Genomic DNA, 18459 nt, shown 5'->3' on the forward strand with positions numbered 1-18459 from the left:
CTTTACCAGAGAATGCAACACCCCCCCAAAGCTCCTTCATGACCCACTGTGACCTGCAGCACCACCAAGCCGATCCCCAACCCTGTGTCCCAGGCCGCCAGCCTCTGAGGGCAGGCACTTGAAGAGCCACCAGGCCACAGAGGATGGAGGCAGGGAGGACATTCTGCCTTCAGGAGGGCACGCTCTCAAAGACAGAGCCGCCCGAAACTGTCAGCAGGTGATCCTCAGCTCTGGGAAGGCAAGGGGAGGAGCTCAGGGCCATGGCCAGAGCCCAGGAGAAGCCCGTGCCCAGCACTGCAGGGCTCTGGCCACTGCCTGCCCTGTCCGCAAAGCCCTGCTTGCCCCTCCAGCAAACCAGGGCCCCTGAGGCTCCAGAAGCCCCAGCTCCCAGCCTTAGCAGCCTGGCTCTGGGGCTGAGCTCCTGGAAGGGCAGGGTGGGGGTAGGCTCCTGAGGTTTATTTTCTCACATTTCTTCCAGACATGCTTCTGCTGATCCTCAAAATGGCAAAAGCCAGGATGCTCAATTCTCAAAGCTCAACAGCGGATGGCACATTTGATAACAAAAATCAGTAATATTTAGAAACAAATTTGATTAAATTCATAAGTGCCTGAATAAATCATACTCGTAGACTTAATATAAAATGTGTGAAAGCTTATTCGCAGGCCAAATGAAATTACTGCAGAGCATTAAAAACCAGCAGGGGGAGGGCTGTCGGCCCAGCTGGTGCTGTCACCCCCACCCATGTCATGTGCGGTCACCAGGCTACCCCATCCCCACCAGGTGTCGGTGGGGCCCTGGGCACAGGCTCTAGGTTTGGGGCCCTTTAGCACCTCTCTGACCACTGGACTCCAATGCCACCTCAGAGAATTCTGGCTGTGCCTGCCTGGACCACCAAGGCTGCCCCCTCCCCTAGCACCAACTCTGGGGCCCCTTCAGCAGGGGGGCGGCCCCTCTGTTCCACTTAACCTTCCATGCCTGGGCACAGCAGTCGTGACAGTAATGCAGAGAATCTAACTTACTTTACATGTCATCAAACCCAAATCCAACGGGGGTACCCAAACCAGACTGAGGGGCCTGCCAGCCTCCACCCAGAGGAACACACTGGTGACTTACTGTAGCAGACTCAGGAGGTAGCTTCTCCTCCTAGCTGCCTTTGTCCCCAACTCCTTGGACATCCCTTAGCCCAGGGTGAAAGGTCAAGGGCACACCTGACACCCTCGGACAGGGCCAGAGGGAGTGGGTCTCGGCAGGAAGTCACCAACAGCTGGCTTCCCACACAGGGAAGAGGGCAGTGATGGCAGACCACATCCCCACTATCTATCCATCCATTCACCCACCCACCCACTCCGGGTCACCAAGCTGCACCCTGTCCTTTGCTCTGACATCTAAAGTCTCCGAGTCATGCCGGTTCTCTCCTCCCAAAGATCGGCTTGGATCTGTTCCCTTCTCCGTTCCTTGCTGCCACGAAGCTGTTCAAAGTCTGAAGCTAAGCGCACCGTCAATCCCTCCACAAATAACCACAGGGCAACGACTGCCTGCCAGGCACAGCAGTGAACAAAACCCGCCCTCGGCCGGGGGCGGTGGCTCACGCCTGTAATCCCAGCACTTTGGGAGGCCAAGGCGAGCCTAGGAGCGGATCACGAGGTCAGGAGTTCGCGACCAGTCCGGCCAACATAGTGAAACCCTGTCTCTACCATAAAAATACAAAAAATTGGCCGGGTGTACTAGTGTGCGCCTGTAATCCCAGCTACTCGGGAGGCTGAGACAGGAGAATCGCTTGAACCCGGGAGGCGGAGGTTGCAGTGAGGTCGCGCCGCTGCACTCCAGCCTGGGCAACAGTGCGAGACTCTTGTCAAAAAAAAAAAAATCCGCCCTGTCAGTGTGCGGCGTTGACGCGGAGCCTCCTGCCTGGACCCCTACAGCGTCACCCCTCCTCTGTCCCTGCCAGAGGCGCCACCTCTGGACTCACCCAGGGTCAGACCCTGGTCGACAGTGCTCCCCGCCCGGACCCTGCACCGGCCGCTGGATGAAGCCTCGGCGCTGCGCCGTTCACACGCTCCGTGCCGCTGCCGCGAAGGTCGCGCGGGCCTGCGAGCCGGTGCCCCCGCCTCCCTTCCCTGCTTCCAGCGAACCTCCGCGCCTGCTGATCCCCCGCCGGACGCGCCCTTCCATTCGGGTCTCAGCGACAGTGTCACCTCCCCGGAGACGCCCCCCGTTGCACCCCATTTTCCACCCTCAAGCTCGTCGCTCTTCCTGCCCGCACAGCCCGCCTGCCGCGCCCACCCGGTGGAGGTCTGCCTGCCCGGAGGCTGCGTCCACGCGAGCACCCCAAACGCCACCGGTGGGCTTTGACCGCACGAACGCACGGCCTGACCCAGCCTGTCTCTCCGAGCTACTTCCGCCCTGCGGGCCCCCACGCCCCGCCACGCAAGGCCGCAGAGCCTGCGAACTCCTCCTGTGCGACCACCCCGCCGCCCTCAGCACAGCCGGGCCCGGAGCCCCGCCTCCACCGCCCGCGTCAGGGGCCGCAGTCGGCCCGGGCGGACCCAGTGCGCCGCGCAAGGAAAGGGGCGGGGCACGGGCGCGTTAACACCCTCCGCGCCGCAGGACGAGCCTCGGTCATCGCGCGGCCCTCCCAGGCTCAGCAGGCTACCCGTGTGCCCGCTCCAGGAAGCGTGCAACCAGCCCGGTCAGTCCAAGGGACTTTAACGGCGAGCAGACACCTTGAACGTCCCCAACGCATCGCTTCTCGGCCTTTTGGCTAAGATCAAGTGTGAACGTCCCCAACGCGGCTCCCACAAACTGCCTTGACTCTAACGCTTCCCCGCTGGCGCCCATTGGGCCAGACGTTTACGTCATCGCTGCGCGCCGGGCGGCGGCGACTTCCCGCTCCTTGACTCTGACATCAGAGCGGCGCCGGCCTCGGCGGCTGAGGAAAGCAGGAGGAGGTGGTGGCGGCGGGAAGATGTAAGTTGGGGCGGAATCCGACCGCATCCGTGTTTCGGGGGCTGCCCGTCAGGCCCGGCAGGACGCATCGTGAAGCCGGTCCACTTCTCAGCCCCGCAGTGCGGCGGTGGCCTGGCAGCGCGGTGCGGGCTCCGAGAAGAAAGAGTGTGGCCCGGGGCGGGCGGAGTGGGAGGTGTCGAGGCCGTGGCCCGGAAGTGGTCCGGACCGCTGCGGACGGAAGGGCGCCTCTGCTTCGTACGCTCGGTGGTGGCCCAGCCAGGCCCGCGGGACTCAGACCAGCGGGGAGCGCGGCCTCCGCCCTTGGGGCCCTCCCGCCGGGCCGGAGACCCAAGCCCCCAACGCCAGGCCCTGCCCTGGAAGCGCTCGCGGCCCGGCGCCTGGACGGGGGAGTTGTGAGTGAACGCGGACGGGGAGCGGCGAGGTCGGCGTGTCGGGCCGGTGTCGGCGGGCGCGGAGTTTCTTTGTGGGATGCGGTGGAAGGTCGGCCGATCCCCGCTTCGGAGTCATTAATTCAAACGTGTACTCCGCGAACGTTTCCCGGACTCCTGTGTGCAATTATCGGCGCTAGGCCGTGGGGATACGGCCCACTATGGACCGAGCACGGTGGCCGAGCTCAGTTTGATGGGTTGCCCCAGAGGGGTGGATACGGGAAGGTTAAGGTTGGTGGAGGAGAAACGTGGAGTAGCCTTTTTGTCTTGATTCCGCATGAACTGTGCCTGAAATGTACTTTTAAATGGGGAAGGTGCTCTGAAGATTTGTGCCGGAACGCCGTCTCCTCGAGATTTAACTAATTGTTCTCTCCTCTCTCTGGCTGTTGGACGCGCACCTTTCCGGAGGATGGGGGAGGTAACCGAGGTCCTGAACCGGTACCTGAACTTGGGTGAACAGAGAACCTCAACTTTTGCTTTCTAGCACTCGACCGCGCCCAGCAAGGCGTCTGCTTACTCAGTGGTTCTCAGTGTTTGGAGTGCTTAAGAATAACTGGTGGTGTTTGATTTCACAAAGTACATTTGGGCAGATCTTTAGTTCTGCGGGGTGGGGCTGGAATCTGCGGGTGTGACCTCCACTGTAGGTCTGTGCTGTCCAGTAAAGCAGCCATTGGCCACATGTGGCTACTAAGCGTGTGAAATACAGCTAATCAAACCTGAGATGTTAAAACACATACTAGTTTTAGAAGACTATGAAAAAAAAGTAAACCTTTATTAGATTTTTATGTTGATGATATGTTGGAAAGATAATATTTTGTATGTGTCAAATGTTAAAAATTAATTTCACCCATTTTTGTGACTTGGCTACTAAGGAATTTCAGGTGATGCTTGTGGCTCCTCACACTGTTTCTATTGGACAGTGCTGCTGCGGGTGATCCTAAGGCGGGTGGGTGCAGGAGCCCTGCTGAGAGTTCAGAAATTACATGTAACTTTGGAGACAAGTGTCTGTGGGGGAAGGAGCCTCCGGACGTGGAGATACAACTCTTGCTCCTAACATTTATCGAGTCTTTAATTAATGCCCTGGGTAACTATAAGGTTGGAACTGTAATTGTCACCATATTGATGATGAGAAACTTGAGAAAGGATAAGTGACTCGTCTAAACTTACACAGTAAAACCTCAAATCAAACCCAGGCCCTCTGGCTCCAGACTCTGAATTATACTCTGAATGATACTCACTGATTGTCCGAGGACACCAATAGTGTCGAGGCACTATCTACTGGGTGTCTGTAGAACCTTACTGTTCTAAAGCAAAACATGAGACCCCTGGACAAGAGCAGCAAAGGTAGTGTTCGGCCCTCCCTGGCTCTCATTTGACTGTTCAAAGCCAGGTGCTTTTCTTTCTTGGGTCAGAACATGTTTTCAGCAGCATTTTGAAGCACCCCTGGCATGCACTGCACAGGGAAACCAGGACCACATTGGTGTGCTGTGTCCTCCTTACCAGCTGGCTCTTGGAGAAGGTGAGACAGAAGTAGCTCAGACTCAATTCCTGAGAGCTTCACTGAACAACTCCTGCAGCTTGTGCAGAGCCTTACTGGAAATACTGAGGGCAGAGGTCCCTGGAAAATAGGGCCCATAACTAATTCGTAATTTGTTTTTGAGTAATTTCTTACCATTATTTGAGCACATTCTGCAGTCCAGGCGTTTTGCTAAACTCTTACGTGGCAGGCAGTCTCTCATGCAATTTCAGTGCCTACTTTTTTTCTCCATCTTATTTTTGAAAAATGTTAAAAAACACAGGAAGGTCGAATTATACGGTTAATACTCACATAAAGACCACTCAAGGGCCAGTTCTGGTGGCTCACGCCTGTAATCCCAGCACTTTTGGGAGGCCGAGGCTGGCAGATCACGAGGTCAGGAGTTGGAGACCAGCCTGGTCAATATAGTGAAACCCTGTCTGTACTGAAAATACAAAAATGAGCTAGGCGTGGTGGCACGCACCTGTAGTCCCAGCTACTTGGGAGGCTGACACAGAAGAAATGCTTGAACCCAGGAGACGGAGGTTGCAGTGAGCCAAGATTGCGCCACTGCACTCCAGCCTGGGTGACAGAGCAAGACTCCATCTCAAAAAAAAAAAAAAAAAAAAAAATCAGAGGTTAAGAGTCTTTAAGTTACGTTTCTGCTATATTTGCTGTATGGTGTATCTAGCCACCCATCAGTCTTATTTTTTCTTTCAAAGTAAATTGCAGACTTGCATGTATCTTCCCCTGCACTCAATATGCATATTATTAAAGTACAGTGCAATAACTGCTTTTTAAAATGATTCTTCTACTGCTTTTTAGATGTTCATATGGTACATTTCATCTGCTTGCTTTTGGGTATTAAGTGTTTTGATGCTGGTACCAGTCACTTTTGAAATGATTTTTGCTTCCAGTCACATCCAGTGTATCCTAAAGGGAAATTGCAATAAAACAGGAGATCTAATCCTATCTGGAGACCACCCTTGAGTTAGGTTTTTCTCTGTTCTGCATGTGAATGTGGTGTTGTGGCATTTTGAAAGGACTGCAGGGGCTCATCAAACTTGTGGGTGAAAACTGAATTGTTCAGCCTGTAAAATAACAGTGATGGTCTCCACCATCTCCATTTTTTTAAGAAAAAGATAAGCTGGGGCGACAGTTGTGCCTGTGCCTCCTGTGTGGGGTAGAGACGCCTCCATGAGCACATGGGGACTGTCCCTATGTGTTCCTAACTGTGTGGACACTCACTGCTTACCGTGCTCCCTTGCTGCCTTTTTGTGTGCTCAGCTTTTGACTGCAAAGTAGACTTGTTGCCTTGCCAATTCATTCACTCTTTAAACCCTTTTATCTTGTTATTAGGCTGCTCTCTGGCGTAAATTGCAATCGATTAGGGATCGTTTCTCAGAATCAAATTAGAAGTGAGAGTTCAGATAAGTGAGGCCGCCATTGCTGCTTTGAACACCTCAGAAGGGGAGAATGGATTTATCAGGAGTGAAAAAGAAGAGCTTGCTAGGAGTCAAAGAAAATAATAAAAAGTCCAGCACTAGGTAATCCTTCTGTAAGATTTTTCTAGTGCTACTTGGGGGTGCTTACTGCTAGGGACCCGCAGAAAGGGGAAAGTTAAGAATGTTCTGCATTCTGCAGTGAGTGTTCTGAGCCACAGACCACTTTGCTCTGTGGTCACCTCGGGTCTCTGTGGCCCTGCTGATGCTGATCCCCTGTTTTGGGTTGTGCTGTTTGGGTTTGGTCAGAGGAGCACGCAATCTCACACTCTTCCTCACCATCCAGGGCTCCTTCACCTACCAAACGCAAAGACCGCTCAGATGAGAAGTCCAAGGATCGCTCAAAAGATAAAGGGGCCACGAAGGAGTCGAGTGAGAAGGATCGCGGCAGGGACAAAACCCGAAAGAGGCGCAGCGCTTCCAGTGGTAGCAGCAGTACCAGGTGGGGCGGGCTGGCCTGGAGCCTGGAGAGGACCTATGCCACAGCCACACCCCCACTCCCCACAGATGGCTTGGTTTTCTTGATTATTTACAAAGAAAACACATCCTCTGATTGTTAGTAGAGACCCTAATTTATGGCAGACTGGCCAGGTACAGTGGCTCATGCCTGTAATCCCAGCACTTTGGGAGACCGAGGCAGGAAGATTGCTTGAGGCGTGGAGTTCAAGACCAGTCTGGGCAACAAAACAAGAGTTGGTCTCTACAAAAAAAAAAAAAAAAAAGACTAATTTGTAAAATTAGCTGAGCGTGGTGGCATGCATCTGTAGTCCCAGCTACTTGGGAGGGCTGAGGCAAGAGGATGGCTTGAGCCCAGGAGTTTGAGGAAAATAAACAAAACTAGCCAGGTGTGGTGGTACACGCCTGTACTCCCAGCTGCTTGGGAGGCTGAGTCAGGAGGATGGCTTCATTCCAGGGAGTTGAAGCTGCAGTGTGTGGAGATCACGCCACTGCACTCCAGCCTGGGCGGCAGACCCTGTCTCAAAAGAAAAAATCAACCTAGCCTGGGTCAGCATCAGCCAGCAGCTGCCTTCCCAGCCTGAGTTGGCAGTTCTGAGTTTTGCCAGAGTCCTTTGCCTCCCAGCAGGAAAGGCTTCTCTATGGGTAGAAGGCAGCCCGTCACCTCTGTCCTGTCCCACACACAATGTGACACCTAGGGCTGTGACTTGCTGGGGGATTGGAGGGTGATGTTTTCCCCACTGGGGAAAGCAGTGAGGCCTGGAGGCACCTGAACAGCAGCTTTCTCCTGGGGGGAGCACAACAGAATTGGAGGAGGCGTCTGTACTGTGAGACTTGCTGTGTGGTGGTTGTGACCCCTCATCTTGCCCTCAGGTCTCGGTCCAGCTCGACTTCCAGCTCAGGCTCCAGCACCAGCACTGGCTCAAGCAGTGGCTCCAGCTCTTCCTCAGCATCCAGCCGCTCAGGAAGCTCCAGCACCTCCCGCAGCTCCAGCTCTAGCAGCTCTTCTGGCTCTCCAAGTCCTTCTCGGCGCAGACACGACAACAGGAGGCGCTCCCGCTCCAAGTGAGTGCCCCGCGCCTGGGAACTAAAGTTTACAAGCTCGGGGCTACAGATTTACCATTGAGGTTATAAAAGGGACCCACAAGGAGTCTTTCTGTTTAATAGGATTTCTGAGACAGGAATAATGTACACGAACTAGCAGGAAAGTCTTCCTTATGAAAACTGTCACACAAGCAGATAAGAGCTTACTCGAAAGGCGTCTAGTACATTTTGACTTGACAGAAATTGTTTCTGGTGTTTCGTTTTCTCAATCAGATCCAAACCACCTAAAAGAGATGAAAAGGAGAGGAAGAGGCGGAGCCCATCTCCTAAGCCCACCAAAGTGCACATTGGGAGACTCACCAGGAATGTGACAAAGGTGAGGATCATGGATCTCTCCCGTAGGCAGTGGGGTGTGGACAAGCAGGCCTGTGCCTGCAGGTGAACTTAGAACGTAGCCTTTTGGAGGACTGGGGTGGTGGCACGTGGTTTGAGTAAAGCATTGATGAGTTCCTCTTGGTGGACCATTAATACATGTGTCTAGGAGATTTATCCCAGAACAACACTGGTACTCATCAGGTGGAATGTTTTACCTTGCCGAGGTTTTAGTCACGATGTGGTGAACTCTCTGTGTCTGACGTGACTGACTGGTAGCTGGGCGTTCAGGTGACCCTTCTTTCCCTCTAGGATCACATCATGGAGATATTTTCCACCTATGGGAAAATTAAAATGATTGACATGCCCGTGGAAAGGATGCATCCCCATCTGTCCAAAGGTTATGCATACGTAGAGTTTGAGAATCCAGATGAAGCTGAGAAGGCGCTGAAGCACATGGATGGAGGTGGGTGACCCTGCCACACACCCCTGACCTCTCAAAGACCTGCCGCCACTAGGGGCTTTCAAACTGATTTCCAGCTGGGCTGCACTTCTTTTTGTTTGTTTGAGACGGAGTTTCACACTTGCTGACCAGGCTGGGGTGCAGTTCCTGGACCAAACTGAGGTTTGGGCTGCTATTTCTCATGGCCCAATAACAGGATGCACATTAACTGAGTAGGTAGAGTTTTTATTTCTGCAACCAGTTGCAGGGAAAAGGCCTGGAAATTATTGCCAGACCAACTTAAAATTACAAAGTTTTTCAGAGCTTATATGCTTTTTAAGCTGTATGTCTATACGTATGTGTACATTTATCTAAAGACATTAGTTATTAACTTCTTTTAATCTATTAACTAAGGATTGAGTCTTGAAGACCTTGCTCTGGAGTCTCAGTAAATTTACTTAATTTAAATGGCTGTAAGTGCTGGGGTAATTACCCTTACTTTGCCTTCTGCTAAATCACAGAGGTTTGGGGAGTTTTCTTCCCAATAAAACTGGCTTAATCCTAAATGGGTCCTGACGTATTCTTCGTTATTTTGTTATGTTTTAAGTCCCAGGAAAGGCCTAAGCTAAACTCTTGGTGGGCTTTTCTTATATCCCAGCCTTTGTATAAGGGCCTTGGCTTTTAATATTTAACTACTCAGACAGTACTAAAACACTTGTTACGGAGGCCTGCGTTAGTGAGACCTGGCCTGCCACAATCCCCACTGTCAATTTGCTCATGCTTTTTATCATACGTGTATATTTATTTATTAATCACGAGAATCGTGGAGAGAGAGAGCATTGTAATCTTTCTGGCTGCTTCCTGCTGAGAGGGTTGTCATCATGGGGCACCGAACACAGCGCTGGAGTGGAAGAGGTCAATTTGTTCCCAGTAGCGCTTTCTGTTTTGGGGGCCTAGAGGCAGCACCTGCTGAAACATAATAGTATGCAACAGCAACACATACAAGTAGGTTGCTGCTGTTTTCTTCTGAAGTTTAGTCTTCAGTTTACAGGGCTTGAGGAAAGCACAGCTTAGAGTTCAGTGATTTCCAGTTAGGAAAAAGGAAAAGAAAAAGGAAAAAATTGAAAACAGTATGAGTGTACTATAGTTTCTGAAACAATTTTTTTTCTTTTTTCTTTTTTTTTTTTTTTTTTTTTGCGACAGAGTCTGGAGTACAGTGGCACCATCTCTGCCCACTGCAAGCTCCGCCTACCGGGTCACGCCATTCTCCTGCCTCAGCCTCCCGAGTAGCTGGGACTGACTACAGGCGCCGCCACCATGCCCGGCTAATTTTTTGTGTTTTTAGTAGGCACGAGGTTTCACCCTATTAGCCAGGATGGTCTCGATCTCCTGACCTTGTGATCCGCCCACCTCGGCCTCCCAAAGTGCTGGGATTACAGGCGTGAGCTACCATGCCCGGCCAACAATTTTTTTTTTTAGCTTCCTATTTTTATTAAAAGACAAATAGGACTGGTTTGCCTTATTATACTTGGCTTAATTATTTGTATGCAGTGGAGCAAGAATCATAATTTTTTCTATAGGCCTTTTAAATGGGCTTGTATGGAACGAAGTTCCATACAAGGAATCTGAGATAATACCTTTTTAAACCCAAGTCCAGCCATGGATATGTACAATTAAATACCTATGAGTTGGGTGAAATCCTCTCCTCTTGAGGTTCCAGGATAACTTGAGGTTTTTGTCCCTTAGAAAGTGACATGTTTTCCCACAGATTAGAAACCCTGTACAGGGACTGTGTACACAAAATAGGAGGCCAGTTTTTTCTTTGTGTTCTGTTACAAAAGAGTACAGATTTTTATTGCACTTATGCAAATAACTATCTTGCCATAAACTAAGAATACGTACAGATAGACTGGGCAAGATGGATCACCTGAGGTCAGGAGTTTGAGACCAGCATGGCCAACATGGTGAAACCCCGTCTGTAATAAAAATACAAAAATTAGCCGGGCATGGTAGCACACACCTGTGGTCCCAGCTACTCGGGAGGCTGAGGCAGGAGAATTGCTTGAACCTAGGAGGCAGGGATTGCAACGAGCCAGGATTACGCCACTGCACTCCAGTCTGGGTAACAAAGTGAGACTAGGTCTCAAAAAACAAAAAAAGAATGCACACACACACACACACACAAATAGTTTCCAAATTCTGAAGAAATTAGGTAGAGAGAAACAAATATGTTCCAAGTTTTGTTCCTAGGAGTAAACTTAATTGTTGAAAGCTGTTAATAGCTTAAAACTTTTTTTTGACTTTGAAAAGTAAAAGGATTAGGAATATTTTAAGCAAAAAGTTAAAAAGATTACTTTAGTGTTCTATTAGTTCATTTTATGCAGTTAATTTCTGCCCTGCTTGATATTAATGAACACTTTACCTCTCTTTTTTTGTTGTTGTTGTTGAGATGGAGTCTTGCTCTGTCACCTGGGCTGGAGTGCAGTGGCACAATCTCGGCTCACTGCAAGCTCCGCCTCCCGGGTTCACGCTATTCTCCTGACTCGGCCTCTCGAGTAGCTGGGACTACAGGCGCCCGCCACCACGCCTGGCTAATTTTTTGTATTTTTAGTAGAGACTGGGTTTCACCCTGTTAGCCGGGATGGTCTGGATCTCCTGACCTCGTGATCCGCCTGCCTCAGCCTCCCAAAGTGCTGGGATTACAGGCGTGAGCCACCGCGCCCAGCCTTATTTTAGTTCTTTAAGAGTCCTGAATGTTTTTCCTTTATTCTGATGTCACAATCTGCAAAGTTATTAGAAACCTGTATTTAAGAGCACCCGTTAGAACTCTATAGCTGATTATAAAATCACCTTCTAAAGAGGATTAAAACAAGACAACAATTGTTTATGGATGACAGAAAGGTTTTAGGGCAGCCATAGTTAAAAGACACAATTGACGAGGAAATTTGTTACCTCTGTGGCACACGATAATTTAACATAACAATTATAATTATTACTGATAATGTAAACTAGGATACATTGCAATTGTAGGAGTTTTACGTGATTTTGGGACACATATCATTAACATTTATACAAATACAGCCCAAACAAAGCTAAATGTTAAACCCAATCATTTTTTGAGACTGTTTTTTCTGCTCTTGTTTCCCAGGCTGGAGTACAATGGTGCAATTTTGGCTCACTGCAACCTCCACCTCCTGGGTTCAAGCAATTCTCCTGCCTTGGCCTGCCAAGTAGCTGGGATTACAGGCACCCTCCACTATATCCAGCTAATTTTTGTATTTTTAGTAGACACATGGTTTCACCATGTTGGCCAGGTTGGTCTTCAACTCCTGACCTCAGGTGATCCACCTGCACATTGGCCTCCTAAAGAGTTGGGATTACGGGCGTGAGCCACCGCACCTGGCCTAAATGCAATTTTAATGCTTAATTTACAGAAAAACTGGATGATACCCCTTTAACTTTAGCCAGCATGTTTACATACAGAATTTTCTTTATGATCAACCTCCCACACCTTTTTTTGAGACAGAGACTTGCTCTGTCGCCCACGCTGGAGTGCAGTGGCATGATTTTGGCTCACTGCAACTTCCACCTCCTGGGTTCAAGCAATTCTTCTGCCTCAGCCTCCCCAAGTAGCTGGGATTACAGGTTCCCGCCACCACGCCTGGCTAATATTTGTGTTTTTAGTAGAGATGGGGTTTCACCATGTTGGCCAGGCCTGTCTCAAACTGCTGACCTCAGGTGATCCTCCCGCCTCGACCTCCCAAAGTGCTGGGATTACAGGCGTGAACCAACACGCCCCGCATGGATTCCAATTCTTAGTGGGTGTGTGATTACTGAAAAGATGTTTTAGGAACACCTTTTTTTTGTAGCTCCAGTTTAAAGGGACACTATTCTTGGGGAAAAAAATTAGCAAATATGCGTAGATTAACATTTTAGGGAGTTTCCAATCTGTTAAAAGCTGAAGGATCAAATTCAGGTTTCTTACATTTGGCTTTTTATATGGGAATATTTCCTTTAATCATTTCTGAGAACCAGAAGTTTCCCAGTATTTCAGCATTTTTAGTTTTATTTTGCTGAGTGACTGGATTTACTGAATTTATACAGTTTATTTCTCAAACAGTTGTATCTCATAACCACTTAGGGCATTTATAGCTGTTTGTATTTGGCAGAATGGTTTTAAAAGCACGTGGACCCTTGTGAATAGTTTTGGGTGGCATTTTGTCCTCAAGTCAGCATTTTGAGGAATGTGGAGTCGTCTCTGCTCCACTCCCTGCTGCTGTGACTGAGGCAGCTGGCGCTGAGAACACAGCCCACAGTGCTGTCTGGGCTGCCAGGCCTGGTGGGGAGTAGAGTGTGCGTGTCCCAGAACTTTCCGTCATCTGAGGCCCTGTTAACAAACTGTATAAGTAGCTTAACTGTTTTTTTTCAATAATTGCCGTTCAGGCATTAGGAAAGTTTCCTTGATATTTGGCTAACTTTTCTTACAAGTTACCTAAGTCCTGAAATGAGTTAGGAGCTCTGTGCCCTCACATCAGCTGTTGGCCTTGTAAGTCACACCTTTGCTTTGGAGTCTGCTGATTATCTGCTGTTTGACAGTCTGAGCACTTGCTGAGCTAAAAACCCAGGAGACCCGGGTACCTTCTGGTTGGGTGTGATTATAGACATTCCAACTTTTCTTAAGGTTCTGGTAGGATTTTTGTGTGTGTGTCCCCCTTAGTGTCTTTGAAGGGTGTGAGTCCATGCTGTCTCCAGAGGAGATGAGAAGGAGTTGGCCTTTACTGGCAGCTACACAGAAGATGGATTTTTCTTCATTACTGTAGAGTCAGTGCTGAGAAATCCCTGATTTGGGCTAACTTAGGCTGAGTTTACTGAAGTTAAACCTCTTAAGTATGTTCTGAATACATAGCCACATGCCGGAGTTAGTCCCCATATCCGTTGAAGGTAGGAGTTGAGAAAACAAAAGAGCCCTTTACCCCTTAGGGCACAGAAAGGGCTGTGCTTGGGCTCCGGGTATCCCCAGCTACCAGACAATTCTTGAGGTTGGGGTGCATGCTCCCCTGGGGTTCCTGGGTTTGCACCTCTATTTCCTTTCCTCTCTCCGTGGAGCCCACATCCCACACTGCCTCTCCTCGCTTCATGCACATGGGGTGTGTTTCAGTGCCATCCACATGCAGAGCCACCTCTCTGAGAGTGCTTGTTTCCAGACAAAGTCCTTGGCATCTCCTGAAACTTCCTTCATGCAGCTTCCCACCAGAGCCCCACCTCTCCGTCAATGGAAGCTCATACGTCACCACCCCCATCCCATCCATCACCAAGCTCTGGCAGTTTTACTTCCCAGCTGTCCCCTGAATCCTTCCCTTTCCCTGCCAAATCATTTGATGTTGATTCAGGCCCCTCTCAGTGCTGCAGAGCCCTCCTAAGAGAACTTCTCTTAGCCCCAGACCCAGCTTCCTTTGGTTGGAGGAGAAGGAAACGCAAATGCAGATACCTCTTGCATGGCTCTGCCAGGAGGTCCCACCCTGACCCTGGGGCCTTCTGTTTGCCTGTCACTCGCTCTAGATGCTACCTTCTCTCACCAGTGCTTTGGATCCTTCTAGCACAGGGCCCAGCATAGCCCTTCTCTTCCACCTACTGGATTCCAGCACATTCTTTTTTTTTTTTTTTTTTTTTTTTTCTTGAGATCGAGTCTCAGTTGTTGCCCAGGTTAGAGTGCCGTGGCATGATGTCAGCTCACTGCAACCTCCTCCTCCTGGGTTCTAGAGATTCTTTTGCCTCAGCTCCCGAGTGGCTGCGATTACAGGCACACGCCACCGTGCCCGGCTAATTTTTGCATTTTTAGTAGAGGTGGGGTTTCACCATGTTAGCCAGGCTAGTCTCTAACTCCTGACATTGTGATCCGCCTGCCTGGCTTCCGAAAGTGCTGGGATTACAGGCATCAGCCTCCGCATCTGGCCTCCAGCACATTCTTTAGCTCTTGACTTGGATGACTCTTGACCTGGGAGGCTGCCTCGACACGTGGACATTGGTATCTCCTGTTAGTTTCCATGTTTCCATGCCCCTCTTTTCCTCATGAAACATTAGTCATCATATTATTTCTGTGATTATCTTTTTTTTTTTTTTTTTTTTTTTTTTTGAGACGGCGTTTCGCTCTTGTTACCCAGGCTGGAGTGCAGTGGCACGATCTCCGCTCACTGCAGCCTCAACCTCCCGAGTAGCTGGGACTACAGGCACCCACCACCACGCCCAGCTGATTTATTGTCTTTTTAGTAGAGACAGTTTCACCATGTTAGCCAGGATGGTCTCAATCTCCTGACCTCGTGATCCGCCCGCCTCAGCTTCCCAAAGTGCTGGGATTACAGGAGTGAGCCGCCATGCCCGGCCCTGTTTCTGTGATTATCTTACAATGTCATTGTCCCCCCAGGCCTGTCTCTTTCACTGTGGCATGCATTGTATAGGGTAGATGCTTGTTAGATATTTTATGACTTGCTCTCTTTTTCAACAGGACAAATTGATGGCCAGGAGATCACTGCCACTGCCGTGCTGGCCCCCTGGCCTAGGCCACCCCCCAGGAGATTCAGCCCTCCCAGGAGAATGTTGCCACCACCACCCATGTGGCGCAGGTCTCCCCCACGGATGAGGAGAAGGTAAACAATTTGTAGTTTCAGTGGACTGATCAGGTCACAAACCTCATATGACCACAGTGACTTTCAGACCCTTTATTCAGCCCTGCCTGCCTTCCACTGCTGTGTGGGCTGGGAGAGAGCAGGAGCCCTTCAGAGCTCATGAGGAGAGCAGGAGGGCCACAGCTGCAGTAGGCCACAGGCAGGAGAGGCCCTAGAGTTGCACCAACACAGCTTTATGAGTCTGGGCAGTGGCCTTCCTAGGAGACCACTAGACCTGTGAGCCCAGGTGCAGGCCCACTTTTTTCTGAGCTAACAAGAAGAGCTAGGAGAGGGAGAAGTTGGGGGTCAGAAGAGTTGTGGGGCGGGGGTGGTGATCCGTCGGCAGAGGCCACAGTTCGGCCTTCCCTTGCCGGTGATGAGCTGTGCTTTCAGCCTTTGGGGAAGAGGAGGAAAGCCTGGGCTTCTGCCTTGGGTCTCACAAGCACCCGTTCCCAAGAGCTCAGGGCAGGCCCATCAGGTGAGACCTGTCCCAACTTCTAGTATTAAAAAGTAAAACTTCTGCCGGGCATGGTGGCTCAAGCCTGTAATGACTTTGGGAGGCTGAGGCGGGCAGATCACGAGGTCAGGAGATCGAGACCACCCTGGCTAACACAGTGAAACCCTGTCTCTACTAAAAATACAAAAACTTAGCCAGGCGTGGTGGCAGGTGCCTGTAGTCCCAGCTACTTGGGAGGCTGAGGCAGGAGAATGGCGTGAACCCGGGAGGCAGAGCTTATAGTGAGCCGAGATCGCGCCACTGCACTCTGGCCTGGAGACAGAGTGATTGATATTCCGTCTCAAAAAAGTAAAACTATGGGGAACTGCCCAGACAGAAGCTAGCTTGCCCCTACAGCCTGAGCTACTTACTCTGATGTGGTTTCTCCTCTTCTTGCAGGTCTCGCTCCCCGAGGCGCAGGTCCCCCGTGCGCCGGAGATCACGTTCCCCAGGCCGCCGCCGCCATAGGAGCCGCTCCAGCTCCAACTCGTCCCGATAAACAGGCCACTGAAGCTCTCGCCCCTGTAACTTATACCCCACCCAGCTCAGTTTTGTCACTTTTCTAGCCAAAGGAGGATCAGTAGGAAAGCAAACCCTTTACTCGGGCAGGATTTGCAGGCAGCAATCAGCACCCCTCTGCCAGCCTGGCCCTGGCTGCAGAAGTGCTGTTGGTTTGGATGCTGTGTGCCTGTCAAGATTCCCTCCGGTTTTCTGGCTAGAAAGCTCACCCGTTTCCAATTTCTAAGAGTCAGTTCAGTGGCAGAGCCATCAGGGACAAGTGAGGCTCTTGGGGGTGGTTTGACCCTGCTTACCTGGGACACTTTTCCCTTCCCTGATGACCTGGGATGGTGGCCAGGCGGTGCCCTTGCTGTCGCTGGGCAGTGTCCTTTTGGAAAGGGAGCCGCCCCAGGCTTTAGTGCAGCTGCCAACCCTGTTAGGCCCGGCCTCTCGAGGCCTCTTCCAACTTCAAGGGTCACACACCCCCAAAGATGTTCTCACCCATGGTAGTTGCTGCGCATGGTTCTGTCGGTGCACCGACGCACACACCCCACCCCCCCACTCTACTCTGAAATTGGCGAGTGAGTTGAGAGCCAGCTCTGCGGGGTCATCACGCAGCCATGGTTGTGCCTGCCCTTCATGGTGGTCTTTCAGGTTATCTTGGCAACATGTACATTGCTTTTCTTTTTTTTTTTCTTTTTGCTTTTATTGTACAGTCAGTACTATAAAATTTCTCTTTGAGTTTTATACCTTTGTAGCATTTTAGATGACATTGTGTTTGTACTTTGTTGTGTAGAGTGGAAGAATTGTGTTGAATAAACCCAAGGTTGGAATGCAAATCTAGTACTGGGTTCACTGCCTTCTCACTGTCCCCTCACCCCTAGTAACTTTCTGTTCCTCACCATCCACAGTGGCACCTCCATGCTTTCAGCCGGGAGAACCTAGGGTTTCTGTGCTGTGGGTACCAGGTTGCTCCTATAGTGGACAAATAGGAGATGGTTTTATCGCCACCTCGGAATGTGTGTGTGTTTTCAGACAGTCTGTCACCCAGGCTGGAGTATGTATGTACCATGGTGCGATCATAGCTCATTACAGCCTCCAACTCCTGCTTCAGTCTCCAGAGTAGCAGGGGCTAATTTTTTTTTTTTTTTTGAGACGAGTCTCTTGCCTGGGTTGGAGTGCAGCGGCGCAATATCGGCTCACTACAACCTCTGCCTCCCGGGTTCAAGTGATTTTCCTGCCTCAGCTTCCTGAGTAGCGGGAATTACAGGCGCCTGCCACCATGCCCAGCTAATTTTTTGTATTTCTAGTAGAGACGGGGTTTCACCATATTGGCCTGGGTGGTCTTGAACTCCTGACCTCGTGATTTGCCCACCTCGGCCCCCCGAAGTGCTGGGATTACAGGTATGAGCCACCGCGCCCGGCAGCAGGGGCTAATTTTAAAAAATTTTTTGTAGCAATAAGGTGTTGCTATGTTGCCCAGCTGGTCCTGAGTCACTGGGGTTACAGGTGTGTGTCGCCATGCCAGGCTTGCTTCCTCCTCCGTTAAGTGGCCATTTTTCCACCACAAAAATTGGTTTGGGACACAAGAATTGGAAATGCTTACGATGAGAACAAAAGTTGAGACCACCCAACACTGCTGGGACCTTACTGCCCAGTGCTCCCAGTGGTCGGACCAAGACCCTACACCAGACAGTACAAAGGCCCACTCCCGAGCTGCTGCTTATGGCCCAGCGGGAATAGACTGTATTCTTACCCTTCGGCATTTCTCTGCAAATAAAAAGGTGCCACTGCGGTCCGGCCTTTGTGCACTTGCCCTTCTGCTGAGCAAGGCGGGTGGCCTGATCTTACCGCCGGGTTCTGCTGCCCCCACCCTCATTTCGGTGACTAAACCTGCAGCTCTGATCCTGTTCCCAAAGGGGCAGGAGGCTGAGCTCACCCCAGGCAGCCCCTGGCCTCCCTGACGGCCTCACGGGTGGGGCTCAGTGCTTTGATCGCCTTTCCAGCGCCGATGCTGCAGTAGCTGGGTCCGACCTAGAGCTCGCGGTCACGAACACCGGCAGCCTCCTGCCTAC

The 18459-nt window shown here is 50.8% G+C and overlaps 1 protein-coding gene across 9 annotated transcripts; it reads left to right on the top strand.

Annotated features, from left to right (window-relative positions):
• Nucleotides 1-2566: 2566 nt before the first annotated feature.
• RNPS1 (RNA binding protein with serine rich domain 1) lies at nucleotides 2567-17223 on the top strand. Of its 9 annotated transcripts, none has more exons than XM_063618373.1 (8): nucleotides 2575-4915; nucleotides 6272-6459; nucleotides 6701-6856; nucleotides 7744-7935; nucleotides 8188-8290; nucleotides 8599-8752; nucleotides 15231-15372; nucleotides 16286-17223. In XM_063618373.1, exons 2-8 carry the CDS (start codon nucleotides 6389-6391, stop codon nucleotides 16383-16385), a joined length of 918 nt encoding a protein of 305 aa, XP_063474443.1. In that variant the 5' UTR covers nucleotides 2575-4915; nucleotides 6272-6388; the 3' UTR covers nucleotides 16386-17223. The 9 variants fall into 9 exon arrangements, with proteins under 9 accessions (XP_055098779.1, XP_063474443.1, XP_063474444.1 ...); XM_063618374.1 differs by having other exon boundaries at nucleotides 2575-3972; XM_063618376.1 differs by having other exon boundaries at nucleotides 2575-3834.
• The last annotated feature ends 1236 nt before the right edge of the window (nucleotides 17224-18459 follow it).

This window comes from Symphalangus syndactylus, chromosome 14 (assembly GCF_028878055.3).
Source record: "Symphalangus syndactylus isolate Jambi chromosome 14, NHGRI_mSymSyn1-v2.1_pri, whole genome shotgun sequence".
NCBI lineage: Eukaryota > Metazoa > Chordata > Mammalia > Primates > Hylobatidae > Symphalangus > Symphalangus syndactylus.